Genomic DNA, 27,117 nt, shown 5'->3' on the forward strand with positions numbered 1-27,117 from the left:
GCTGACTTGAGCACTCGGCTGTTCAGAGCTGCAAAGGAACTAGCTGGTGGAGGTTTGGCTGCTCCTGTGGCCCAGAAGAGGAGGGGAAGAGAGAAAGTAAGGAAGAGGAAAAGACTGCAAAGGAGTGAGAGACAGAAAGGTGAGCAGGAAAACCCGGAAAGCCAGTGCCAGCCTGTTTACTTATTTCTCTGTCTTTTCTTCTCGCCCTCTTTCTCTCCACCTGATTCAATCCATTGCTTTCTCTCTGTATACTTTGTCTGGAGGGAATCAGTTGTCTCACTCTTCTTCAATGTAAGACAGAGAAAGACTGACAGGGAGGCTGTGTCTACACAGTACATTTAAGGCAAAACCTGCCCCACCCACCCCCAGGCTGGGAACTGTAGTTTTGTTAAGGGTGGTGGGAATAGCAGCTCTGTGGGGAGTGAAGTACGGTTCTTTGGAAAGGGGGAGCATGCTTTGTGTGTTTTGTAAATATATGACAGGCACGCAGTGTCAGTACACTTTGATTATCTTTATTGAATCAGTTTCCTCATTCTTTTTTGCCTACGCGTAGGGGGGTGGAAATCTTCCAGCACTTTGAGAGGCAAATGATTTATTGTGGTCCATACCTGAGCCACAGCAAATCCTGTTAACAGCACAATCTTAGCCACGTTTACTCAGAAGGAAATCCTATTTGGTTTAGGATGGCAGCTGTAGCACTTTGAATACTCTTTTTTTATTTTATTTTTTTAAAAAAACCCTTTGCTGTCAGAGACACATCTAGCTACCCCTCTGGCATTTGCCTCTTAAATTTCTGTGTCCCCAGTTCTGTCCCCATTTTTTGATCTATCCCTCCCTCCATCCATCTCAACATTGCCATATTCCTCTCCCTGTTCTCAAAGACTGAGATCAGGTAATACTTTTACATCAAACAGAAATGCAGAACCGTCACCAGAATTATTATTATTATTATTATTATTATTATTATTATTATTATTATTATTATTCACAGTTTAGATATTTTGCAGACATACAATGAAAACAGTACCCCCCCTCCCCAGAATATTTATTTATTCCAGAAAATGTATACACCACTTGATTGTTTAAAAAACACACCAAACCCCCCCCCCCTCAAAGTGGTTTATGAAAAGATAAAACAAGGAAAGGAAGCCTTACTTTAAAACGTACAAAACTTAAATTACTAAAGCGGATTAAAATTACCTCAGCTTTCTAATCCTTTGGGTGGACTTGTCTAAACAGGAGTGCTTTTAGCTGGTGCCGGAAAGTGTACGGCGAAGCTGTCTGCTTAATATCAAGTGGCAGGGAGTTCCAAAGCCCAGTCGTTGCCACACTTATAAAAGCAGAACAGATAGTATTGGGGGGAGGGCTTTAGCATTTATGTTTGTTATTATCCTGCATATTTTTGTGGTTTCATATTGTAAACTGCCCTACGATCTTCGGATGAAGGGCGGTTCCGAAATATATGGATAAATATTATGTAGGCACCTCCAGTAGTGCCAGTCCCGCCAACTGGAGCGGTCGGTTGGGCATGTGTGGGGCAAGGCGATCTTGTAAGTAAACTGCTCTCAAGTCATTAAGCGCCTTACATAATAACAGCAACACCTTGAATAGTAGCACCCAGTTGCAAATCAGGGAAAACGAACACCTAAGGCCCAGCTAGACCTTTCTGCCCAGCTAGGAAAAAAAAGCTTGCCCAAAACTATTGTTCCTGGAAGGTACAGATTGTGGGTGCAATCCTTGCTCCCCACAAATTGCAGACCCTCCAAGTATCCCTATTTTCCAGGGACAGCCCTGGAAACCGTCCCAGTTTCTGATTTGATCCTGGAATGTCCCGTTTTCCCTTAGGACGTCCCTATTTTCACTGGAAAAATGTTGGAGGGTTTGCAGTTATGCAACTCCTGAGCCAAAGAGATAAGTAACTAGGCAACCTTTAGAAGATCTGAAGACAGCCCTGTATAGGGAAGATCTGAAGACAGCCCTGTATACAGAATTTTTAAAAAATGTTTTATTAGGTTTTTGTTTGTTGGAAGCCGCCCAGAGTGTCTTTGACAACCCAGTTACATGGGTGGAGTATAAATCATAAAATTATTATAATTATTATTGTTGTTATGGAGTAGGATGTCCCTATTTTCATCGGAGAAATGTTGGAGGATATGTTATTTATCATATTATCAAGTAGTGCAGGAAAGCAAAAAGACATCTGAAGGCAGCCCTGTATAGGGAAGTGGGTTTTTCCCCCACAAAAAACCTCACGTTTAACGTTTTATTATGTTTTTATATATGTTTGAAGCTGCCCAGAGTGGGTGAGGCGACCCAGCGAGATGGGTGGGGTATAAATAACAAATTTATTATCAGTTACGGATAGGTAGCCGTGTTGGTCTGCCATAGTCAAAACAAAAATTTTTTTTCCTTCCAGTAGCACCTTAAAGACCAACTAAGTTAGTTCTTGGTATGAGCTTTCGTGTGCATGCACACTTCTTCAGATACACTTCAGATACATTATCATTATTATCATTATGGAATAGGATGCCCATATTTTCGTCGGAGAAATGTTGGAGGGTATGAAATTGGAGGGGTGGGGGCTGTTTCTCTCCCTCTCTCAGTCCTCACCCTCCTCGTCTCCCATCCTTGCTGTGTTCCAGCCGGCCGATGTGCCCATGCCCAAGTTAGCTGCAAAGGAAAAGCCTCTTCTATCGCAGTCCCTTCAGATGGCCCCCTTGGTTTTTCCCCCGGTGGTTGTTGATGTTCCGGACATTCCTTGACCTTTCGGGTGGATGGACGGATGGACGAAATGAGTGGCTTTGGGGAGAGAGCCTTTAGGGATGGGTAGAGAGGACTGGGTCGGTTTGGCAGTGGGCTGTGTGCCCATGCGCACAGGACGAAGATGGGGAAGGAGCATAGCTGCCAACTTTTCCCTTTTCTTGCTAGGAATCCTATTCAGAATAAGGGTATTTCCCTTTTAAAAAAGGGAAACGTTGACAGCTATGGGAAGGAGAGAGGGCAGGCAGGCTTGTAGGGCACCAGCTCTGGGCTTCTCCCTTCCCTGCTTCGACTTTTCTGCAAGCACATGATTTACGTCTCGGCAGAGACATAAGCCAGAAACTCCGTCCCTGACCTTTTGCTCCCCCGTGGGGTACAAACATGTGTTAACTCTTCTTTCCCTGTAGTGACAGCAGGCTGGCTTGTCCCAGAAAGGCGAGGGGACGAGGAAGAGGAAAAGCCATGGCGGAATGCAAAATGCGCACCCGTTTATAACCAGTGATTACTTTCCAGCCACGGATTTGCCAACCTAACCCGCTTGGGGAGGGCGTGTGTGCATTCACCGCCCAAGTCCTCCAAATGGTGGCAAACCAGTGTGCCATGTGCCTGGCAAACCAGGGTGCCATTAGCTGCAAAACAGGTGCATCACAGACAGATGGCTATAGGGCAGGACTCTGTGCAGGCGACTCAAGCAAGTGAGCCAAGCTGCATGTTACAGTGGTACATCTGGATGTGAACAGGATCCGTTCCAGAGCCCCGTTTGCAACCTGAAGCGAATGCAACCTGCGCCTGCGCATCTGCGTCTGCGCATGTGCGAGTTGCGATTCACCACTTCCGCGCATGCGCGCTACGTCATTTTGAGCGTCTGCGCATGCGCGAGCGGCGAAACCAGGAAGTAACACATTCTGTTACTTCCGGATTGTTGCGGAGCGTAACCTGAAAACGCTCAACCTGAAGCATATTTAACCCAAGGTATGACTGTATAAAGGGACGCGGGTGGCGCTGTGGGTTAAACCACTGAGCCTAGTACTTGCCGATCAGAAGGTTGGCGGTTTGAATCCCTGTGACGGGGTGAGCTCCCGTTGCTCGGTCCCTGCTCCTGCCAACCTAGCAGTTCGAAAGCACGTCAAAGTGCAAGTAGATAAATAGGTACCACTCCGGCGGGAAGGTAAACGGCATTTCCGTGCGCTGCTCTGGTTCGCCAGAAGCGGCTTGGTCATGCTGGCCACATGACCCGGAAGCTGTACGCCGGCTCCCTTGGCCGGTAAAGTGAGATGAGCACCGCAACCCCCGAGTCGGTCACGACTGGACCTAATGGTCAGGGGTCCCTTTACCTTTATGACTGCATAGGGGATGGCAACACCTTCCCACCAGTGTGTGTGTGTGTGTGTGTGTGTGTGTGTGTGTCTCCAAGGTCTCAGGCAGGATCCGCCCAAGACCCTTTCAGCTGCAGGTGCCCACAGCTGGACTTCACATCTTCTGCGTGCAGGGACCTGCAGTATATGTAGTTTGGACTAGGATGGGGGAGACTTGGGTTCAAATCCACCATCAGGCATGACCTTGGGCTAGTTGCACATTGTGAACACTTCGGGGAAAGGAACGGATAGGCATTGACCAAATTCTGCCCTCTACCACTGAACTCTAGCTCTTCGCCATATAGAGCAGATTCCAGGAGCGAGTGGTCTGTGCTGTGTTTATTTATTTGTTACATTTATTTATTTGCCCAGGTAGCTCAGTCAGTAGAGCATGAGGCTCTTATTCTCCGGGTTGTGCGTTCGAGCCCCACAGTGGGCAAAAGATTCCTGCATTGCAGAGGGTTGGAGTAGATAACCCTCGGTTCCCTTCCAAGTCCACAACTCTATGATTCAAATTCTATGATTATATATCCTGCTCTTCCTCCAAATGGCGTCTGAGGCCTTTACAGGGGCAGCTCCCTGGTTGCGGAACACTTTCCCCAGGCATGTCATTAGCTTTGGCATAACTGTTTTAAATATTTTTTATTACAGTGCTACCTCGGGTCACAGACGCTTCAGGTTACAGACTCCGCTAACCCAGAAATAGTACCTCGGGTTAAGAACTTTACCTCAGGATGAGAACAGAAATCGCGCGGTGGCAGCGGGAGGCCCCATTAGCTAAAATGGTACCTCAGGTTAAGAACAGTTTCAGGTTAAGAACGGACCTCCAGAACAAATTAAGTTCTTAACCCGAGGTACCACTGTACAGTCATTTTAAACCATTACCTCTGTTGTGTAATAGCGGGTGAGATAGTGTTTTTTAACTTTTCAACTTTGAGCTTTTCTGATGTGTAAACGTAAGTTGTGGTAAGTTGGCAATTCCTTTATTCTTTTGTGCTGGTTTGGCTTTTCATGTGGGTGATGTATACTGTATTAACTGCCGTTTTATATATATGTGTGTGTGTGTGTGTGTGTGTGTGTGTGAGAGAGAGAGAGAGAGAGAGAGAGAGAGAGAGAGAGATACACACACTCTTTTATTTAGTTTTGCATTCATATTACCTAGTGAATCTACATGATCAGGCAGCTAATAAATATAATGAATGGATATGTAAATAATACGGAACGACAGCCAACATTGCCTGAGTGGAAGTCCGCCTGTGCAATGGGCCTTCCCCCTTTCACTGTCAGAGGCAATATGTTTCCGAATACCAGTTGCTGGAAACCGCAGAAGCATGGAGAGGAGCTGTTGAGCGGCTGTTCTGCTTGTGAGAACAGGACGCTGCGGGAACAGGATTCATTATATCTTATTTTCTTAGGATCTCACCCGATGTGCCTCCTTAAAATTGCTCCTGAGAGTCAGGAGCTGATTGTGGGGCACAGGTGTTGCCATGGGGGCAGAGGAAAGAAGTATATTATTATTATTATTATTATTATTATTATTATTATTATTATTATTAGTGTTATTTTTCTAGAAAAAGAGGTGCCGGAACTCAATTCCTGTAGGTTCCCCCTAAAAAAAACCCGGGTGGTGGTTGTTGTTATTATTATTATTATTATTATTATTATTATTATTATTAACCCACCCATCTGACTGAGTTGCCCCAGCCACTCTGAGTGGCTTCCAACATATAGGAAACCATAATAAAACATTAAGCTTTTTTTTAAAAAAACCCTTCCCTAAAAAGGGCTGCCTTTAGATGTCTTCCAAAGGTTGCATAGTTAATGGTAAAGGACCCCTGACCGTTAAGTCCAGTTGCGGATGACTCTGGGGTTGCAACGCTCCTCTCGCTTTAATGGCCGAGGGAGCCGCCGTTTGTCCGCAGACAGCTTCCAGGTCATATGGCCAGCATGACTTAACCACTTCTGGGGAAACCAGAGCAGCACACGGAAACGCCGTTTACCTTCCCGCTGGAGCGGTACCTATTTATCTACTTGCACTTTGACGTGCTTTCGAACTGCTAGGTTGGCAGGAGCAGGGACTGAGCAACGGGAGCTCACCCTGTCGCGGGGATTCGAACTGCCGACCTTCCGATCGGCAAGCCCTAGGCTCAGTGGTTTAGACCACAGCGCCACAAGAACCGTTTTATTTCACAAACAGTTCTTCATTCTGTTGGTGGATAGCCAACGTCTGGTATGTCCCAAGATGTTTTTTTTGTGTGTGTGTTGGACATCCTATTGGAAGCAATGTTGTCTGTGTGTGCGCACACTTGTGTGTGTATTTCCCACACATGCAATAGCATATGGTTGTGTGGGCAGTCGTTCACCTGACCTCCCATCGCTCATGTCGCTGCTGTATACAGGGATGGGGAACAGGAGTCAGGCAGCAATGAGGTCAGCGTGGTGCAAACACACCGGCAGAGCCAACCCAGTGTGTTTCCACTGTGTCGCCTCTTCCTTGTCCTACTCACCCCTTCTCCCGCCTGTCTCAGTATGACACAGGTGACCAGAGGTCAGGCCAATGCCCTCCCTTTGCCTTCACATTATTGTTTAAAACCCTAAATGACATAGGGCCCTAAATATCTAAAAGACCCCTCCTTCCCTATAGAGTAGATGCTGTTGGTTCCCTCACCCATAACAGTTCAGGTGTTGGTGGCCCCAATATTGTGGGACTCCGTCCCCACAGAATTGCATCTGGCACCTTCATTATATCGTTTCCACTCTATGCTGAAGAAGACACATCTCTCTGCCTTAGGTTTTTGGGGTTTTTTTCCCTAGGATACATTCCATTTCTGTGGCCGTAATTTGCTTTAACTGTTTTTAATATGGTGTATCCTTATGAGGCTTTGCCCTCGGGTGGGAAAAAGATTGCACCCGGGAAAGGGAAAATGGGAGTCAACAGACACTCAAGGAATAGTTTCGGAGAAAAAGCTTTTATTTCTACCATCCATGAACTGGTAGAAGGAGCAAGTGTGATAACTCACAAAAGGCATGCACGGGTTCACAGTCATGTGCACAGAGCATATATACCCCTTCCAGTTCCCTCCCCTTTCTCCTCCTTTTCCAGGAGTCCTGCCCCATGAGTTCCCCTGAGCATGTACAGAAAGCTCCTGTCTTGGGACTCTTTTGGACTCTTGGCGCCCTTCCCAGGAAAGGGGGGTGAGAGCCAAGGGGGCGAGGAGCCCTGGTGGTTCAGCTTGTCCAAGATGTTGCAACTAGAATGAGATAAAAGTCAGTTCTCAGGCCTGCTCTGACAGTCTATTCATTAGCTTTTTGAAGCCTTCTTATACTGATAAAAGAATAACATTTTGCCTATGTGAGAATCCACAGAAAAGCTGTAGCTGTGGATTTTTAGAAGACAAAAGGAATTTTGGACAGTTTTGAGGCCTTGGGTGATTTCACAGACAGGATTTGGGTATCCTGTCCCTTCAATGGAATTTTAAATCTCTGCAACCAGCCTTGGGACCTGATGGTGAAAGGTGATACTAAATGGAAATAATAACAATACTGTAATAAAATGATAATAATGTACATATACAGTCATACTTTGGAAGTTGAACGGAATCTGTTCCGGAAGTCCGTTCGAATTCCAAAACATTCGGAAACCAAGGCGCAGCTTCTGATTGGTTTCCGATTGCACAGGCGCACTGGAAACAATAGCGGAAGCCGCGCCGGACATTCAGCTTCCAAAAAAAAGTTTGAAAACCGGAACAGTCACTTCTGGTTTTTGATCGTTCAGGAGACAGAACATTTGACTCCCAAGGCGTTTGGGAGCCGAGGTACAACTGTACACACACTGCGAACAGTTAATCTGGTAAAATTTGGCCTGAGGTAAAAATTCTCTCCCGCCCTCCCACCAGGGCCAATACTTAGTCCCCTAGCCGAAAGGTGAGCAAATCTTTCACCCAAAGAATCTTCCAGAAGGAACTGAACACAGGGCAGGCGGGCATGTTTGTTTGTCTTTGAGGGTGTATGAGAGGCCAAGAGTACCATCGACATTTAAAAGTTTCCTCTCCACTAAATCAGTCCACCACATCTGAAATGTCTCGCAAGCTGAGGCTGTCCGCACTGCACTTAAAGAATGATGGAAATCAAACAACAGGATTAAAAGGAGGCGGGAAAACATTCCTGACTTCAGTTGGCCAAAATGGAGGCTCCAGGACACGAGCATATACGGCTTCCTGCTACCGAGTCAAACCATAATGCCCATTTATGATCTGGCAGCCATTCTCTGAGGCATCATAAGCAGGAGAGGAGACTTTGGATTTCATTTTAATTTGATCTGGTTTTTATAAGCTGCTCTCTTTTAAAGTCCCCAGGGCACCCCTCAGAAAGAATCCAATTTCCCTGCAAAAGAGGCTTCTATTTCCCCTTTCTCAGGGCTCTTGAGGATAAATTTAGTGTTTCTTTATTACTTGTGTGAGGGGTGGAGTTTTGAACTTAGTTTGTTTTGGTGAGGGAGCTGAAGGTGCGGGTGTGTTTCTCCCGTCCAACTAAACATTTCTCCAGCGCTCAGCAGCCTCCCCAGGTGCCTGCACTCCCTGATCTGAAAAAGTCTGATGGGAGGGTTTCTCTCCCGCGCACCCAGGAAGCCTGCAGAGGGCAGACCAATGGGGATTTCTTAGTGGGGTGACACCGGTGGGATACTGCTGGTGAGGCTGCGTTGATCTTCTGGCTTCTCAATGCCATGCGTCACTGCTGGTTACTGAGAGGGGAGCTGGCAGGAGAGAATTCAGCATGGTGCAAGCACAGCACCAGAAATGTCAATTTGGCTCGACTGCTGTGCCCACAATACAGGATGCAGCTGCAGCCATAAGCAGAGGGGACAAGATGGGACCTCTCCCAAAAAGCACCCCCAAAGCTGTGGCAGCTCTCTGCAGTTTTACAGGTAGAAGGTGTTTGTGCATGTGTGTGTGTGTGTTATATTTTTTTTTTACTTAAACAAGAACAAAAACTGGCAAATAACATAAACACACATAATGAAAATACGCAGTTAAGCAATTTCATCTGAACATTAAAAAAGACAAAGATCCGCCATTAAAACGTACAATAAAATAAGCCCATAAAAACAGCGAACAATAAAAAGAGTTAGAACAGCCATTAAAAGCAATAAAACGCAAGAGGTTCAGGAAATCGGGGGGGGGGGGGAGGTGTGCCTGTCCAAACTGCTATGTCCTAAACAGATAAAGTCTCCTGGTTATTGGCAGGGAAGACGTTCCACAGTGTTGCTGCTGCCAGTGGAAAAAGCCTATCTCTCTCTGACTACAAGCTGATAATCATCAGGTTGTGCAATTAACGTGGGTTTGGGGCTCTTTTTACCGCGAAGCGGCTTTTGAAATCCAAATGCATGCTCCATAAACGGGCTGCCTGGAAGAGGCTGTGTCCCCTGCCTCGTTCTGTAAAGTGTAGGGTTACTAAAGGCATAACACAACCGCCACACTGTCCTGCAATAGCAACCAGTGAACTTGAGTCTGGAGAGAAAGAGGGGAGAGCAGGGGAACTTGCAGAATAGTGTCATCATACCATTCACTGAATGCCCCACCACCACCACATTCATTGGGGTGGGAGCGTAGCTGGTAAGGGGAGCCATGGGAAGACATGCGGCAACGCTTCATGTTCTGCTGTAGAAGAGCCTGGATGTTTATGACAAAACCTATTTATCTGTAGGATTCATTTGTAGGATTTATAGCATTCCTTACCTGCCCACCCACCATCGGAGGTGGAAAGGAGCAGCATGAAGGAGGCTTGCAAAGCATGGGCCTGGCTCATAGCTGTCAACTTTTCCCTTTTCTTGTGAGGAATCCTATTCGGAATAAGGGAATTTCCCTTTAAAAAAAAGGGAAACGTTGGCAGCTATGGCCTGGCTATGTCACTGGGAACCCCGTGCAAGGGATTTGGGCAGGTGGGTGTGACATCCCATCTGTCAATCATGTGGTCTCTTAATGACATCACACGATTACAAGGCGAGTTGTCCAGTCCACCTGTCAAAGTTGGCCAGTGGGATGAGGGCACTGGGCCCCAGGTCCGAAAGGGTTCTCCAGTCCTGCCTTGAAGTATTCTTTAACCAGCTTCAACCCCATTTTGCTTGTACAGTCATACCTCGGGTTATGCGTTTTTTCAGGTTACGGACCCGCTGAAACCCGGAAGTACCAGAACAGGTTACTTCCGGGTTTCAGGGGTCGCGCATGCGCAGAAGTGCTAAATCGCACTTTGCGCATGCGCAAAAACGCCGAATCACAACCCGCACATGTGCAGACGCACCGCTGCGGGTTGCGAGCACTGTGGGTTGCGAACGTGCATCCCACACTGATCACGTTCGCAACCCGAGCATCTACTGTATTCATTTTTGGTTCACATTTGTCATGGCCGATGACTAGTAAAGGTAAAGGGACCCCTGACCATTAGGTTCAGTCGTGTCCAACTCTGGGGTTGTGGTGCTCATCTCGCTTTATTGGCCAAGGGAGCCGGCGTTTGTCCGCAGACAGCTTCCAGGTCATGTGTCCAGCATGACTAAGCCACTTCTGGCGAACCAGAGCAGCGCACGGAAACGCCGTTTACCTTCCCGCCAGAGTGGTACCTATTTATCTACTTGCACTTTGACGTGCTTTCCAACTGCTAGGTTGGCAGGAGCAGGGACCGAGCAACGGGAGCTCACCCTGTCACGGGGATTCGAACTGCCAACCTTCTGACTGGCAAGTACTAGGCTCTGTGGTTTAACCCACAGCGCCACCTGTGTCCCTCCAATGACTAGTACAATAAAGTTATTTGGATTGTATTGAGAACCGGCTTCAACTGTCCACAGAGATGGTCTGGCTGGTTCCTTCACTGTTTTGCTGGTATGATTCCATCATATACCAGCAAATTCAAGCTATAACATTTGGAGTAATGGAAGGGACATAGCTCACCAGTAGAGTCCCTGGCTTTGCATATGGAAGATTCTAGGTTCAATCCCTGGTATCTCCAGGAAAAGCTGTGAGAGACCCAGCTAGAAATTCTGAAGAGCCTCTGCCAGCCAATGTAGGCTAGGTGGACCAATGGCCAGACTCATCGTAATGCAGTTTTAAAAAAATGTTTGCCTGCCCGCCTCCAAAACAAACTGGAACGGCGGGATTTTTGTGGAGAGAAAAGTGTGGGAAGATGCCCTTGAAACTGTGAGGCAACCCTGACATCGCTCAGTGTCACGTAACCTGCACGCAAACAAAAAAATAGCATTGCCTTTTAACCTCTGCTGGCAAATCAGGATGAACGGTCCGGAAACAGGATGTCTGGGTGAGGCCCCTGCTTTAAGACTTGAGGTCCTCGTCCCAGCCTGTCACGGCAACCAGTGTTGTTTCATGGGCAAAAACCAGGCCAAACACTAGATTGGGTGATGATTGGAGGCAGTGATGGTTTGGAATGATTCCAGATCAAATGCCTGTGTGGCCACGAAGCATCTTCCACAGGCGGCCTTGATCTTATCCGCTTTCGTCAGCCTAACTTCTGGTGACTAGTTCTGTTTGGGCAGTCGGTGGAGTCAAGGAATAGTTGAATTCTCTTCCACCTGCTCCCTGCTATGTTCTGCAAGGGCAATCCTGAGTTGAAGAAGGAGGAGAAAAGAGACAGGCAGTGGATGTTAGAATTCCTGATCTATGATTGCAGTCATGGGATTGTTGTCATCCCATGACTGGTTGTAAGAAGGCAGGCAGGTGGGAGCCCAGGCTGAGGTTGGTGGGGCACCACCCCCATCTACCGTATTTTTCGCTCTATAAGACGCACCAGACCATAAGACCCACCTAGTTTTTGGAGGAGGAAAACAAGAAAAAAAATATTCTGAATCTCAGAAGCCAGAACAACAAGAGGTATCGCTGCGCAGGGGATAGCTTCTGGGATAGCTGCGCAGCCTGCATTCGCTCCATAAGACGCACACACATTTCCCTTTACTTTTTAGGAGGGAAAAAGTGAGTCTTATAGAGCAAAAAATACGGTAGCTTAACCGACCAGCCTTCCCTGTTGCTGTTCATTACGGTTGCCTATGACATAGGTGATATCCTGGAAAGCATTCGCGACAAGGAAAACGATGGTAATAAAGGGTGGGTGGACCAAGAGCAGGAGTCAGCAAACTTTTTCAGCAGGGGGCCGGTCCACTGTCCCTCAGACCTTGTGGGGGGGCCGGACTATATTTTGAAGAAAAAAATGAACGAATTTCTATGCCCCACAAATAACCCAGAGATGCATTTTAAATAAAAGCACACATTCCACTCATGTAAAAACGCCATGCAGGCCCCACAAAAAACCCAGAGATGCATTTTAAATAAAAGCACACATTCTACTCATGTAAAAACACATTGATTCCCGAACCGTCCGTGGGCTGGATATAGAAGGCGATTGGGCCAGATCTGGCCCCCAGGCCTTAGTTTGCCTACTGATGACCAAGAGGAAAACATTCATCCCCTCATGCCTTTCCATCATTGATGCCAAGACCCGGCCAGATAATTCTTTAATGAGCTTCTCTCAGATATTATCTGCCTTGGAGAGATTCCCAGCGAGAGACCAAATGGATGGGATCCCTGCAGGCCATTGTCTGACAGTGCAATGCTCTGCGCATTTCCTCAAAAGTAATCTCTACTGATTCCAGTGGGGATTGCTCCCAGGAAAGTAGGCATTGGATTGTGGCTTAAGTGAAGAGAGGAAGGCGCTCAGAGTCTGGGTGATTCAAAATTTTGAGGGGCTCAAAATAACATCTTTTTCTGACTGGCCATTAGCCTGGCGATCTAGAGAGTGTGAAGACTTGACGTGCCCCCGGCACTCTGTAGGAACTTCCCATCATCCTCCAGAGTTCACAGAGGCCCTGTGGCAAAAATAAAAGAGAGACTCATGTGGAGACCCGCTCTCTAGAGCTTGACAAATACTGAATTAGAAAATGTGCAGACTATGCTTTGGACGATTCTTTCAAATTGATGTGTAAACACAGCCTTGGTCGTCCCTTTAACTCCTGGTTAAAGGCACCCCTATTTTCTGCAAAGTCTAAGGCTTTCCTTGTTTTCATGTTTTGCATAAAGCGTTTGCATAACCCATCAGAAGGTGGCAACACGAGAACGGGGCCTTCTCTGCAGTGGCTCCCTGTCTGTGGGACGCTATCCCCAGGGAAGTTCGCCTGCTGCCTTCATTTATACACCTTTAGGCGCTAGGCAAAAACGTTCCTTCTTAACCAGGCCTTTGATTGATCCGATTGACATCCTATGCCCTTTTAAAATGTGTTTTTTTATGGGGACGGAGCTATTGGGTTGTTGTTTTTATTAAGTATTTTGTGGTTTTATATCCTGATTTTCTTCTGTGAGACCCCTGGGCATAGGGCGGTATATAAACTCAATAAATGATGATGATGATGATGCCATAGAATTCTCTGAAATTGCTTATACTACCTTCGTCCTTCTCCCCTTTCCCCTCAGTTTTCTCAACCGTTCTCCTTCCAAACTCTTCTTCCTAGCTCACCTGTTTGTAGGAATGGTTATGTTATGTATTGGAATTCTGACCTCGGCCACCAGGGGTATCATCGTGTATATAGTTTTCACTCAGGTCCACGTCAGTTAATTTAGGCAGGAAACCCTGGGTTGTTGTTGTTTCAATGTTGACCGCCGGCTGCCTATAAAAGCAGGCCGGCTGAGCTGTTTGTAGGCTAGTAGTAGGGCTACTAGGGGATGTGGGTGGCGCTGTGGGTTAAACCACAGAGCCTAGGACTTGCCAATCGGCGGTTCGAATCCCCGCAACGGGGTGAGCTCCCGTTGCTCGGTCCCTACTCCTGCCAACCTAGCAGTTCGAAAGCACGTCATAGTGCAAGTAGATAAATAGGTACCACTCCGGTGGGAAGGTAAACGTCGTTTCCGTGCGCTGTTCTGGTTCGCCAGAAGCGGCTTAGTCATGCTGGCCACATGACCCAGAAGCTGTACGCCGGCTCCCTCGGCCAGTAAAGCAAGATGAGCGCCGGAACCCCAGAGTCGTCCACGACTGGACCTAATGGTCAGGGGTCCCTTTACCTTTACCTTAGTTGGGCTATTGGACATTTAAACCAAAATAGCCATAATTTCTCTCTCTCTCTCTCTCACAGATGCTAAGCCCCCTCCAGAAATGTGGCTCGGAAGGCTGCCTGGTAGACTGCGATTTTTTCCCTTGGCACAGGAGCACCCTCCGAAGGCGGCACCAGAGCTTCGAGGAGTCGGAGTCCGGGGGTGACCACGAGGCTCCCAGCCAGGAGAAGCCCTCCCCTCCCAGCATCCTCTTGGAGGGCGCAGAAGTGTCCACCTGCCTCCAGATCCCCCTGCAAGACCCCGGAGGGGTGTGGCGTTCCCGCAGCGAGGGCCGCCTGGACCAAAAGGGGGTGCCGTGCCCAGGGGAGACCGAGGTGGTGGACAAAACAGGAAGCGGGTGGAGCTTGCCGTCCCCCAAGTCTTTGAGGAAAGAGCGACGCCTCAGAGGGAGAGTTGCGGCGGCCAAGCAGCACTTGAGGAATCTCTTCGGAGGGTCCAACAAAGTCAGTGGGCGGCCATTACTCCTCCTTGCATGGCACTGCCATGTTTACAGCCCTTTTGTTAATAATAATAATAATAATTTTTTATTTATACCCTGCCCTTCCCGGTTCAGAAAACCGAGCTCAGGGCGGCTAACAACAAATTTAAAACACTTAATTGATGCAACAAAAAACAACATAAAATGCAATATAAAACGTGAATAACAATAAATTCAGAATTCAAAAATCAATCTAGGGGGAAAATCCATCCAATAAACATTCGATGATCACCAGGGCTAGTCCCATTTGGGCCAGCAAGGAGACCAAGGGAGAATTAGCTGTGGGATCCCAGAGCGAGTAATCTTCATAAAAAGGGGAGTGGGAGGGAAGGAAGGGGAATAAAAGATCAGGCTAAGTTCAAATTAAAAACCAGGCGGAATAGCTCTGTCTTACAAGCCCTGCAGAAGGAAGTTACCGTATTTTTCGCCCTATAGGACGCACTTTCCCCCTCCAAAAATGAAGGGGAAATGTGTGTGCGTCCTATGGGGCAAATACAGGCTTTCGCTGAAGCCTGGAGAGCAAGAGGCTCTCGCTCTCCAGGCTTCAGGAAGCTCTGCGCAACCCTCCGGAGCTGCCTGCCCTCCCTGGGTCCGCGCAGCTCTGCGCTACCCTCCGGAGCCCGGCGCCAAGCTGCGCCGGGCTCCGGAGGGTTGCGCAGAGCTGCCTGCATTAGGAAGCCTCAGCGCGCCCGGGCTTTGCACAGCTGTCCGCAAGCCTGGGGAGACCGGCGCGGCTCCCTAGGCTTGCGGATAGCAGGCTGTTCTGGGGGCTGGGGTCGGGGGAAGCTCGGGCTTCCCCCGCGCCAGCCCCGTGCCTGAGGGGGGAAATAAATTTTTTTTCTTTATTTCCCCCCAAAAAAAACTAGGTGCGTCCTATAGGGCGGTGCGTCCTATGGGGCGAAAAATACGGTAAATCCTGCAAGGCCCTAGTCTCATGGGACAGAGCATTCCACCAGGTCGGAGCCATCACTGAGAAGGCCCTGGTGGAGGATAGTCAGACTTCCTTACGGCCTGGGACCTCTAAACTATGACTATTCATGGACCTTAAGGTCCTCTTACTTGTTGCTTAACACCCATCTTTCTTCTTTCCACAAACTCACCCCCCACCACACATCACTTCCAGGAGAAACTGCGAGCCCAGATTCTATTTTATTTTAGCTCGGTTGTATAAATATTTCAGTGTCTTTGTTCCCAATGGTTTTAATCTCTGGAATTTCCTGCAGTGAAAAAAAGAGAGAGTGAGACAGAAAAGCACATCCCGAGGCGAAATAGAAAGCTGATAATTCATTACCAAGGAAGGGTTATGCCAAAGGGCCTGGGAGCCTGGACTCCTGGGTTCTCCAGAGGGGGACCAGAGACTAATAAGCGATGCAAAGGATCTGAGAGGCAAAGTCCTTTGTCTAGTAGGTTTGCTTGGCTATCTGACATGAACGCTGATGCCATTGTAGCTTAACTGACTCCTGTGGCTGAGAATACTGTGAGGGGATGGGGCTTTGAGACCTCTTGTGAGTTAAGTAACTCACAGATTGAATAATAATAATACAGTGGTACCTCAGGTTATAGACGCTTCAGGTTACAGACTCCGCTAACCCAGAAATAGTACCTCGGGTTAAGAACTTTACCTCAGGGTGAGAACAGAAATCATGCAGCGGCAGCAGGAGGCCCCATTAGCTAAAGTGGTACCTCAGGTTAAGAACGGTTTCAGGTTAAGAATGGACCTCCAGAGTGAATTAAGTTCTTAACCAGAGGTACCACTGTAACAACATTTATATATTAAGGGGAATTGTCTTGGATGATGTTATGTACTGAGTTGAATAGGATCCAAACTGCAGCAGTCTGATTGGTCCTAGAACAATAGGATCCAAAAGGCAGCAGTCTGATTGGTCCTAGAACAATAGGATTCAGAATGCAGCAGTCTGATTGGTCCTAGAACAATGCAGCAGTATGATTGGTTGGCAGGAACTACCCAATCATGCTCCAGATAGAAGTGAATCCACAACCTGATTGGCTTACAGTAGAATTGCGGAATTAGCCAATCATGTGCAGCCCATTGTGTAAATAATGTATATAAAGCAGATACTTTGAGGGGACTTTCATTCCTCCTCACCACTATGAACTGAATAAAGAGCATGAAATCACTTTGCGACTCTGAGTATATTTCAGATGACCTTTACAGAGGGCCCATTCCCCCCCCTTTAAATGTTTTGAAAACCTAAATAATAATCATAATATGTATATCCCGCACATCTGGCTGGGTTTCCCCAGCCACTCTGGGCGGCTCCCAACAGAACACTAACAACAGAATAAAAACTTCAAACATTAAAAACTTCCCTAAACAGGGTTGCTTTCAGATGTCTTCTAAAAGTCAGATAGTTGTTTATTTCCTTGACATCCGATGGGAGGGCATTCCACAGGGCGGGTGCCACTACCGAGAAGGCCCTCTGCCTGGTTCCCTGTAGCTTGGCTTCTCGCAGTGAGGGAACCGCCAGAAGGCCCTCTGAGCTGGTCCTCAGTGTCTGGGCTGAACGATGGGGGTGGAGACACTCCTTCAGGTATACAGGACCAAGGCCGTTTAGGGCTTTAAAGGTCAGCACCAACACTTTGAATTGTGCTCAGAAACGTACTGGGAGCCAATGTAGGTCTTTCAGGACCGGTGTTATATGGTCTCGGCGGCTGCTCCCAGTCACCAGTCTGGCTTTATGTCTCAAGATATAAAGAGAGCCCTATGCATAAGCTGAGGTGGCTCTAGCCCTGAATTTCAGTGAAATGCAAGGGGCAGCATAAAATCCCCTGGCCTCTGGAAGCAGTTGTGGGACCCTGGACACCTGGGTCCCTTGGGGCATCACAGAACTTGAACTCTTGTTTCTGTTTTTCAGTCTCTGGCGTCGAGTGTGGAATCGGATCTGGGATCAGAAGGTGACAGCAACTGCCAGGCACAACAGAGGCAAAAACGCCGCCGGTGAGTTGAGTAGCTAAAAGCAGAGCTATAATCTTCCAGATCCTAGTTTAAATCTCACCTCCTCCTTCGACTTGCTGGGTAGCTGTACTACAGTCATACCTTGGTTCTCAAACGCCTTGAGACTCGAACATTTCAGCTCCCGAACGCCACAAACCCGGAAATAAGTGTTCTGGTTTGCGAACTTTTTTTGGGAAGCTGAACATCCATCACAGCTTCCGCGGCTTCCAATTGAGTGCAGGAAACTCCTGCAGCCAATCGGAAGCCGCGCCTTGGTTTTCAAACATTTTCGGAAGTCGAACGGACTTCCGGAATGGATTCCGTTTGAGAACCAAGGTACGACTGTATTCCTGAGCCTGCAGAATTTCATCTAAACCAGGTGAGGTCTGAAACCCTTGGTGAGTTAGGGCTCCAGCGGATTGAGCAAATGAGACCCAATAGTGGGACCAGTGGTCAAGAAGGCCGTTTCTGCATATGCTGTAGAGGGAAGTGAGGGGCATATGGGGTTCGTCAACCTGGGAAGGTAGCCCATCTAGGAGAAGGAAAACCATGATGGCCTTGGATGTCCTGGGCCACAGGGAGGTTAGGCTGGCCTCAACCAGAGCCAGGGCCTTTTCAGTACTGGCCCCGACTTGGTGGAACGCTCTGTCAAAAGAGACTAGGGCCCTGCGGGACTTGACATCTTTCCGCAGGGCCTGCAAGACAGAGCTGTTCCGCCTGGCCTTTGGCCAAGGCACAGCCTGACCCCCTCCTTTGGCAATCCTCACAGAACTCTAGCCCAATGGATGCCATTAATTTGATTTTGAATTGATTTTAGAATGATGTGTTACTTTTATTGTTAGCCGCTCTGAGCCCAGCTTCAGCTGGGGAGGGTGGGATATAAATAAAATCTATTATTATTATTATTATTATTATTATTATTATTATTATTATTATCTTAAACCTCCACTGCTTTGTGGGAGACCTTCAGGAGAAGAAAAGGCTAAGGTGTAAATCTTACACAAATTCAGAGCAGAGTCCCTAAGACTGTTAGATGGTGCCTTGCATCCCTCCTTCCAGCAACTTCTGCAGCCAAGTTGGTGCCAAATGTTATCATAATTTATAATAATAATTTATTATTTATACCCTGCCCATCTAACTGGGTCTCCCCAGCCACTCTGGGCAGCTTCCAACCAAATATCAAAATCAAATACAGAGCAAGATGTTGTTGCTCTGCTTCCCTTTGGACCACAACAGCAAGGCCAAGAGGGGAGTCTTGTCATCTGGGCAGCCCAAGAACTCCAGACACACTGCCCAGGTTTGCGCCCCAGGGAAGGTCACTTTGGTGATGCTAAGGCAGCAGATTGGCTTCACCTCCCGTAGGCACAGTCCATTGTCTCTCAAGACAGAACAGATGCAGACAGCAATCCCCAAGACCCCAGATCTGTAGTACGGCAACGATAAATGCTAGCAGCCTGACTTTCAAGGTTGTTGTAAAGATGACCGAAAGAACTTCAGCAGGGAAAGGGGCTATAAAATGCTAAAGAGATTCTAACACCTATTGCTGATAAAGTTCCGATCTTGCCTTACATGTGGAAAATGGGGGTAATACTCTAGATCCACTTTGTAGGACTTACTGAGATAAGAACAAGATCAGGCCAATGGTTCATCTGCTCCAGCTTTCAATACTGTTTGTTGCCTGAAAATGTCTTGGGTTGGACTTACTACTACTTTTCCAATTGGTGCATGGCCCATAGCTTCCTGATGCAATCCTGTAACTTTTTGTACCCAATGTTCTGATTTGTTTCCCACAACCTGCTTTTGTTGCACAGAAGCTCAGGAGTGGCTCCCTGGACACTTAAAGGTAAAGGTACCCCTGCCTGTACGGGCCAGTCTTGCCAGACTCTAGGGTTGTACGCCCATCTCACTCAAGAGGCCGGGGGCCAGCGCTGTCCGGAGACACTTCCGGGTCACGTGGCCAGCGAGCCAGAGCCGCACACGGAAACGCCGTTTACCTTAGAATAGAATCATAGAATCATAGAGTTGGAAGAGACCACAAGGGCCATCAAGTCCAACCCCCTGCCAAGCAGGAAACACCATCAGAGCACTCCTGACATATGGTTGTCAAGCCTCTGCTTAAAGACCTCCAAAGAAGGAGACTCCACCACACTCCTTGGCAGCAAATTCCACTGTCAAACAGCTCTTACTGTCAGGAAGTTCTTCCTAATGTTTAGGTGGAATCTTCTTTCTTGTAGTTTGGATCCATTGCTCCGTGTCCGCTTCTCTGGAGCAGCAGAAAACAACCTTTCTCCCTCCTCTATGTGACATCCTTTTATATATTTGAACATGGCTATCATATCACCCCTTAACCTCCTCTTCTCCAGGCTAAACATGCCCAGCTCCCTTAGCCGTTCCTCATAAGGCATCGTTTCCAGGCCTTTGACCATTTTGGTTGCCCTCCTCTGGACACGTTCCAGTTTGTCAATGTCCTTCTTGAACTGTGGTGCCCAGAACTGGACACAGTACTCCAGGTGAGGTCTGACCAGAGCAGAATACAGTGGCACTATTACTTCCCTTGATCTAGATGCTATACTCCTATTGATGCAGCCCAGAATTGCATTGGCTTTTTTAGCTGCCGCGTCACACTGTTGGCTCATGTCAAGTTTGTGGTCAACCAAGACTCCTAGATCCTTTTCACATGTAGTGCTCTCAAGCCAGGTGTCACCCATCTTGTATTTGTGCCTCTCATTTTTTTTGCCCAAGTGCAATACTTTACATTTCTCCCTGTTAAAATTCATCTTGTTTGTTTTGGCCCAGTTCTCTAATCTGTCAAGGTCGTTTTGAAGTGTGTTCCTGTCTTCTGGGGTGTTAGCCACCCCTCCCAGTTTGGTGTCATCTGCAAATTTGATCAGGATGCCCTTGAGTCCATCATCCAAGTCGTTGATAAAGATGTTGAATAAGACCGGGCCCAAGACAGAACCCTGTGGCACCCCACTAGTCACTCTTCTCCTTCCCGCTTGTAAGCGGTCCCTATTTATCTACTTGCACCCGGCGGTGCTTTCGAACTGCTAGGTTGGCAGGCGCTGGGACCGAACGACGGGAGCGCACCCCGCCGCGGGGATTCGAACCGCCGACCTTTCGATCGGCAAGCCCTAGGCGCTGAGGCTTTTACCCACAGCGCCACCCACGTCCCTATCCCTGGACACTTAACAATGCACTAACATCAGAGGAGCACCGCAGAGCAACTAGGAAAGAGAAACAATGTTCAGATGGGCCAGTATAAATGCACCTCTAATGCACTTTTGTTGCATCAATGATGTGTTGCAGAATATCCGGGGTGGGGTGGGGCGCGGACCCCACACCAATCTGAAGGTTGGCTTCCGCTGCCTGTATGCATTTATTCTGTATGCTGCCTGTATGATTTACTTTTTCTTTCTTTTCAAAAGGAGGAAAAATAAAAGAAACTTCCTAAGGTTATGGAGCTCAGGGGGTAATGAAATTCAATCCCTAAGGTAATTTAGCTCTCTTATTCTAACAAGAATTGTTTGTTTGTTTGTGTGTGTGTGTGTGTGTGTGTGTTTGAGAGAGAGGAGGTGAGGCTTCAGTAGACCATACAGTTATTATTCTGTATGTATGTATGTATGTATGTATGTATGTATGTATGTATTTATTTATTTATTTATTTATTTATTTATTTATACATACCCCTGCCCATCTGGCTGGGTTTCCCCAGCCGCTCTGGGCGGCTTCCAACAAAACACTAAAATACAATAACCTATTAAACATTAAAAGCTTCCCTAAACAGGGCTGCCTTCAGATGTCTTCTAAAAGTTTGGTAGTTATTTTTCTCTTTGACATCTGGCGGGAGGGCGTTCCACAGGCCGGTTGCCACTACCGAGAAGGCCCTCTGCCTGGTTCCCTGTAACTTGGCTTCTTGCAGTGAGGGAACCGCCAGAAGGCCCTCAGCACTGGACCTCAGTGTCAGGGCAGAACGATGGGGTTGGAGACACTCCTTCCGGTATACTGGACTGAGGCCGTTTAGGGCTTTAAAGGCCAGCACCAACACAACACTGAATTGTGCTCGGAAACATACTGGGAGCCAGTGTAGGTCTTTCAAGACCAGTGTTATATGGTCTCGGCGGCCACTCCCAGTCACCAGTCTAGCTGCCACGTTCTGGATTAGTTGTAGTTTTCGGGTCACCTTCAAAGGTAGTTCCACATAGAGCGCATTGCAGTAGTCCAAGCGAGAGATAACCAGAGCATGCACCACTCTGGTGAGACAGTCTGCGGGCAGGTAGGGAGTTACCCCATTCAGGACCAGGGAGTCCTCCACACCCACCCGCCTCCTGTCCCCCCAAAACAGTACTTCTGTCTTGTAAGGATTCAACCTCAATCTGTTAGCCGCCATCCATCCTCCAACTGCCTCCAGACACTCACACAGGACCTTCACCGCCTTCACTGGTATCTCTGTCATTAGACGAAGAGATGTTGGAGATGTTGGGCCAGGGCAGTAGTAGCAGCCCTGGCTTGTTCTCATAAGCCCCTCCCTGGACTACTCCCCTCTGTTGTAGGACAGAGCTGTGCATACTAGCCCGCCCCCCTAGACTAGCCTGCTGCCCCAGGTGTACACCATTGCATCACCAGTGCTCATATCTGAGTAAAATTGTCTTCCATGAACGCAGTTTTAACACTGAGTCCGTAAGTGACAGTGGAGGCCAATTCTGGATCCACACGTCCTTCCACACTGGGGACATAGGTTTCTGGGCGGGAGTTGATCGCGGTGAGGGTTAACCAAGCATTCTTTCCTCTTAGTACATTTCTCCCCAGTGTGGTGTAGTGGTTAAGAGCAGTAGACTCGTAATCTGGTGAACTGGGTTCGATTCCCTGCTCCTCCACATGCAGCTGCTGGGTGACTTTGGGCTAGTCACACTTCTCTGAAGTCTCTCAGCCCCACTCACCTCACAGAGTGTTTGTTGTGGGGGAGGAAGAGAAAGGAGAATGTTAGCCGCTTTGAGACTCCTTCGGGTAGTGATAAAGTGGGATATCAAATCCAAACTCTTCTTCTTCTTCTTCCCTTTCGTCCTGAGTTTGAGCATTCTTCAAAGCCCATGACACCTTTGGTAAAGGCTGTTCTCCAACTGGAGCGCTCGCAGGCCAGTGTTTCCCAGTTGTCAGTGTTTATACTGCATTTTTAAAAAATTGCCTTGAGAGAGTTTTTAACCCTCTTTTGTTGACCACCGGCATTACGCTTTCCATTTTTAAGTTCAGAATAGGGAAGTTGCTTTGGAAGATGATCATCAGGCATCTGCACAACTTGACCATTCCTGCATTACAGGGTGTAACCCTGCAAGTCTATGATTCCATGGAAAGCTCTTAGTCCTGCTACTAAGTACCTGGACGGAAATGGCAAAGGAAGGCATTTTTTAAATCAAGAGGTGGAGGGACGTGGGGAGGAGATGGATTGGTAATGGGGAAAATACATTTGTAATAAGCCAGCAATGAATCACATTGTTTTTCGTTTTTAATTTTTAATCCTTCTTGTTAACCCATCCACTTAACCTCTTCTTCCAGGAAGAGCTATAGGCCATTTAGATCTGGTCTGGGGCCAAATCTCTTTTCAGAGTGGTCCGCGGTGCAGGGAGTGTGTGTTCGTCTCGATGTTGTCGATTATCTGCCTGATTTCTGCGAGTGAGTCTAGTAGAGTTATGGGTTGGCTGGATAGAGATGGAGATTTGAGCTGTGGTGGAGTTATCAAAACTGGCCCGTGGCTTAATGATCTTATGAGGAGCGGCCCTCTTGAGACAGCAATACGCATTACTTCCCTTGCCTCACAATGCGTTTAGGGTCATTCCTGGTTATTTTGCTGAGTGGGAGTCTGGACCTGTGCCCTGAAGTTCCCCTCTGAAGGCGCCACAGGAGTTCACAGAAGAATATCAGCGTTCCTTTAGTGCAGCTACCACCAACCTGTGGCGAGGCAAGATGGGATCTGTAGTCCAACAACATCCAGACTGCCACAGGTTCCCCAGTCCATGCTGTGAAGAGAAGGACCTGGGAGGCCTTATGCAACTCTGGCCAAATTGCTCCTGGGCTCAGAGGGCAGCCGGTTCCCAGTTGCTCAGACACTTTCTCTCTTATAGGCCGACTCCTGAGGAGGCGCAAGAATGGGCTGAATCTCTGGAAAAGTTACTGCTTCATCCATGTAAGTGTGTGGTTCAGAACCACTAAAAGTCTTTAGAAAAGCTGCCACAGCATATTATGTTATATTATTATTATTATTATTATTATTATTATTTAATTAATAAAATTATTATTGATTACATTTGCCTACTACCCTTTATCCACATAGAAATACTATCCCTCCCATTTTCCCTTTCCAAGAAACAAGAGCTGAAAATCCAAAGCAGAAAACAATTACCGTATTTTTCGCTCTATAAGACTCACCTGACCACAAGACGCACCTAGTTTTTAGAGCAGGAAAACAAGAAAAAAAATATTCTGAATCAAATGTTGTTGAAGAGACTTTGCACTGCTATCCCTGAAGCCAGAACAGGAAGAGGGATTGCTGCATAGCAATCCCTCTTGCTGTTCTGGCTTCAGCGAAAGCAACGCAGCCTGCATTCGCTCCATAAGATGCACACACATTTCCCCTTACTTTTTAGGAGGGAAAAGGTGCGTCTTATAGAGCAAAAAATACGGTATGTACAGAAATTTCATAGAATCATGGAATTGTAGAGCTGGAAGGGAACCTAAAGGGTAATCCAGTCCAGTCTGCTGCAATGCCGAAATCTCAGCTAAAGCATTTGCACCCTTTATTCCAATAAAATAATTTGGATTCTTTGAGGGGAAACCCCTGACTCCTCCATCCCTCTTCCCTGCAGATGGACGGTCTGTCTTCCACGCTTTCCTCAAGTCAGAGTTCAGCGAAGAGAATTTGGATTTCTGGCTAGCGTGCGAAGACTACCGGAAGCTACGAGGCTGCGACAAACTCCAGGACAGCGCCAAGAAGATCTATGACCAATACGTCACCATCCATGCCCCCAAAGAGGTAAGAGAACTGGGCTCGATAAGCACGCTTCCAAAACTATCCTCACCCAAAATGCCTTTTGAATGAGCTGATCTTCTTTTCTGAGGTGGAGACAGAAGGATGGGTGAGGTTTTCTTAACCAGGGGTTGGCCCAAGACATTTCGCCACCTGAAGCAGACCTTGACATGGCACCCCCCACCTCTGCGCCAGGGAAGAAAGGGTCAGGGAAGTTCTGCATCAGGAACAAGAGTGGGGGAGAAAGATTGGCATCGGGATCTGCTGTGCCGCAGAACTCTGTCACATGAGGCGGTCGCCTCACCTTGCCTCATAGGTGCGCCGGCCCTACACTGTGATGTTGTGGGTAAAGTCCTGGACTAGGACCTGGGAGACCAGGGTTTGAATCTCCACTCACCCAAGAAGCCTACTGAGTGATCTTGGGCCACTCACTATCTCTCCTGCCTCACAGGGTTGTTGTGAGGATAAATTGAAGAGTAGGAGAAAGGTCAAGGGACGCGGATGGTGCTGTGGGTTAAACTACAGAGCCTAGGACTTGCTGATCAGAAGGTCGGCGGTTAGAATCCCCGCGACGGAGTGAGCTCCCGTTGCTCGGTCCCTGCTCCTGCCAACCTAGCAGTTCAAAAGCACAAAGTGCAAGTAGATAAATAGGTACCGCTCTGGCGGGAAGGCAAACACCGTTTCCGTGCACTGCTCTGGTTCGCCAGAAGCGGCTTAGTCATGCTGGCCACATGACCCGGAAGCTGTACGCCGGCTCCCTCGGCCAATAAAGCAAGATGAACGCCGCAACCTCAGAGTCAGCCACGACTGGACCTAATGGTCAGGGGTCCCTTTACCTAGGAGAAGGGTGTACACCACCTTGAGATGGACTATGAATGTATCATCATCATCTTGGGGGGGAAGACATGTGCTTTGACTGTATGGTGTTGGATGTTACCCAAGTCAACAAATCATCTTCCTGCCAGTTCTCCACCTCTGCTTTATACTGCACTTTGCCTATGAGTTAATCCAGACCTAGTAATTTCTTTTCTTTTCCCCAACTTCCTGCTTGACGCTACCTTTGTTATCCTACTGCCGTTTTGGCCATGCCTCTCCATCCCGACCCACAGACGCCTGCTCATCTGGCTGGGTTTCCCAAGCCACTTTGGGTCGCTCCCAACAGAATATTAAAAACACGATAAAACACCAAACATTAAATACTTCCCTAAACAGGGCTGGGACACGGGTGGCGCTGTGGGTTAAACCACAGAGCCTGGGACTTGCCAATCAGAAGGTTGGCGGTTCGAATCCCCGCGACGGGATGAGCTCCCGTTGCTCGGTCCCAGCTCCTGCCAACCTAGCAGTTCGAAAGCACGTCAGAGTGCAAGTAGATAAATAGGTAGCACTCCGGCGGGAAGGTAAATGGTGCTTCCGTGCACTGCTCTGGTTCGCCAGAAGCGGCTTAGTCATGCTGGCCACATGACCTGCAAGCTGTACGCTGGCTCCCTCGGCCAGTAAAGCGAGATGAGTGCCGCAACCCCAGAGTCGTCCGCGACTGGACCTAATGGTCAGGGGTCCCTCTACATTTAAACACGGCTGCCTTCAGATGTCTTCTAAAAGTCAAATAGTTGTTTATTTCCTTGACATCTGATGGGAGGGCGTTCCACAGGGTGGGCGCCACTACCGAGAAGGCCCTCTGCCTGGTTCCCTGTGTGCTAGGCATTGTTTAAATCACTGTAGCAATAACCATTTCCTGGCATGTAACCTGACCGCTTCCATCTCATGTTTGCAGGTGAACCTTGACTGCCAGACCAGAGACATCACAAATCGGAACATTTTGCTACCCACTCGTTCGTGCTTCGAACAGGCTCAGAGGCGCATATACGGCCTGATGGAGAAGGACTCGTATCCCAGATTCCTCCGCTCCCTCCTTTACCAAACCTTGTCACAGCCTGACAGACACCAACCCAACGGGCCTGTGTAAACCAGCCATATTTGCCTTTCGTTCTTTGGAGAGGAGGCCTGTCTAGGAGAGCAGGAACCAAAGACGAAGACCTGCTTCCTGGACTTCCTCCGGCGGACTGTTTAGGATGTATGTAGCCCAAAAGCGGGAGAGATGGATTGGCCTGACGTTAACACCAATGCTGCCGAGGCTGTGGACTTGCCACCGGAGATGGACCTGGGAAATCTTTCATAATATTGCACCCTGCGTGAGGCCAAAATGTGGCGCCCCCAAGTGGATCTTCTCAATTATGGATCTTATCAGTTTTGCACCCCCTTGGCTCGTCGGCCTCTGTGGGGAAACGACCTACACCACCCTAAATCTGGCTCTGTTGCCACACCGGCACGCCAATCTTTTCGGGGAGGAAAGAGCTCATGGAAAGTTGGAGCTGGTGCCCATTTGCCCATGGGCAGAACTTTTGTGGACTGATGCAAAAAAATTAATAATATTAGAAGTATAGAATCACTGA

The 27,117-nt window shown here is 48.0% G+C and overlaps 1 protein-coding gene across 2 annotated transcripts; it reads left to right on the forward strand.

The window, feature by feature from the left end:
- On the forward strand, positions 1-27,117 carry LOC128409110 (regulator of G-protein signaling 8-like). Of its 2 annotated transcripts, XM_053379337.1 has the most exons (7): positions 2-139; positions 14,236-14,658; positions 17,570-17,652; positions 21,075-21,140; positions 23,766-23,827; positions 24,507-24,673; positions 26,439-27,117. In XM_053379337.1, the coding sequence occupies exons 2-7, from the start codon at positions 14,236-14,238 to the stop codon at positions 26,628-26,630; spliced, it is 993 nt and encodes a 330-aa protein (XP_053235312.1). In that variant the 5' UTR covers positions 2-139; the 3' UTR covers positions 26,631-27,117. The 2 variants fall into 2 exon arrangements, with proteins under 2 accessions (XP_053235313.1, XP_053235312.1); XM_053379338.1 differs by lacking the exon at positions 21,075-21,140 and having other exon boundaries at positions 1-139.

Source organism: Podarcis raffonei, chromosome 2 (assembly GCF_027172205.1).
Source record: "Podarcis raffonei isolate rPodRaf1 chromosome 2, rPodRaf1.pri, whole genome shotgun sequence".
Classification (NCBI taxonomy): Eukaryota; Metazoa; Chordata; class Lepidosauria; order Squamata; family Lacertidae; genus Podarcis; species Podarcis raffonei.

Excerpts from the sequence above, each read along its gene's own strand:
- LOC128409110 (XM_053379337.1), top strand. The coding sequence starts at position 14,236 with ATGCTAAGCCCCCTCCAGAAATGTGGCTCGGAAGGCTGCCTGGTAGAC. Across the intron at positions 17,653-21,074 it reads CAGAGGCAAAAACGCCGCCG|GAGGAAAAATAAAAGAAACT; the intron begins GTGAGTTGAGTA and ends TCTTTTCAAAAG. Across the intron at positions 24,674-26,438 it reads CCATCCATGCCCCCAAAGAG|GTGAACCTTGACTGCCAGAC; the intron begins GTAAGAGAACTG and ends TCATGTTTGCAG.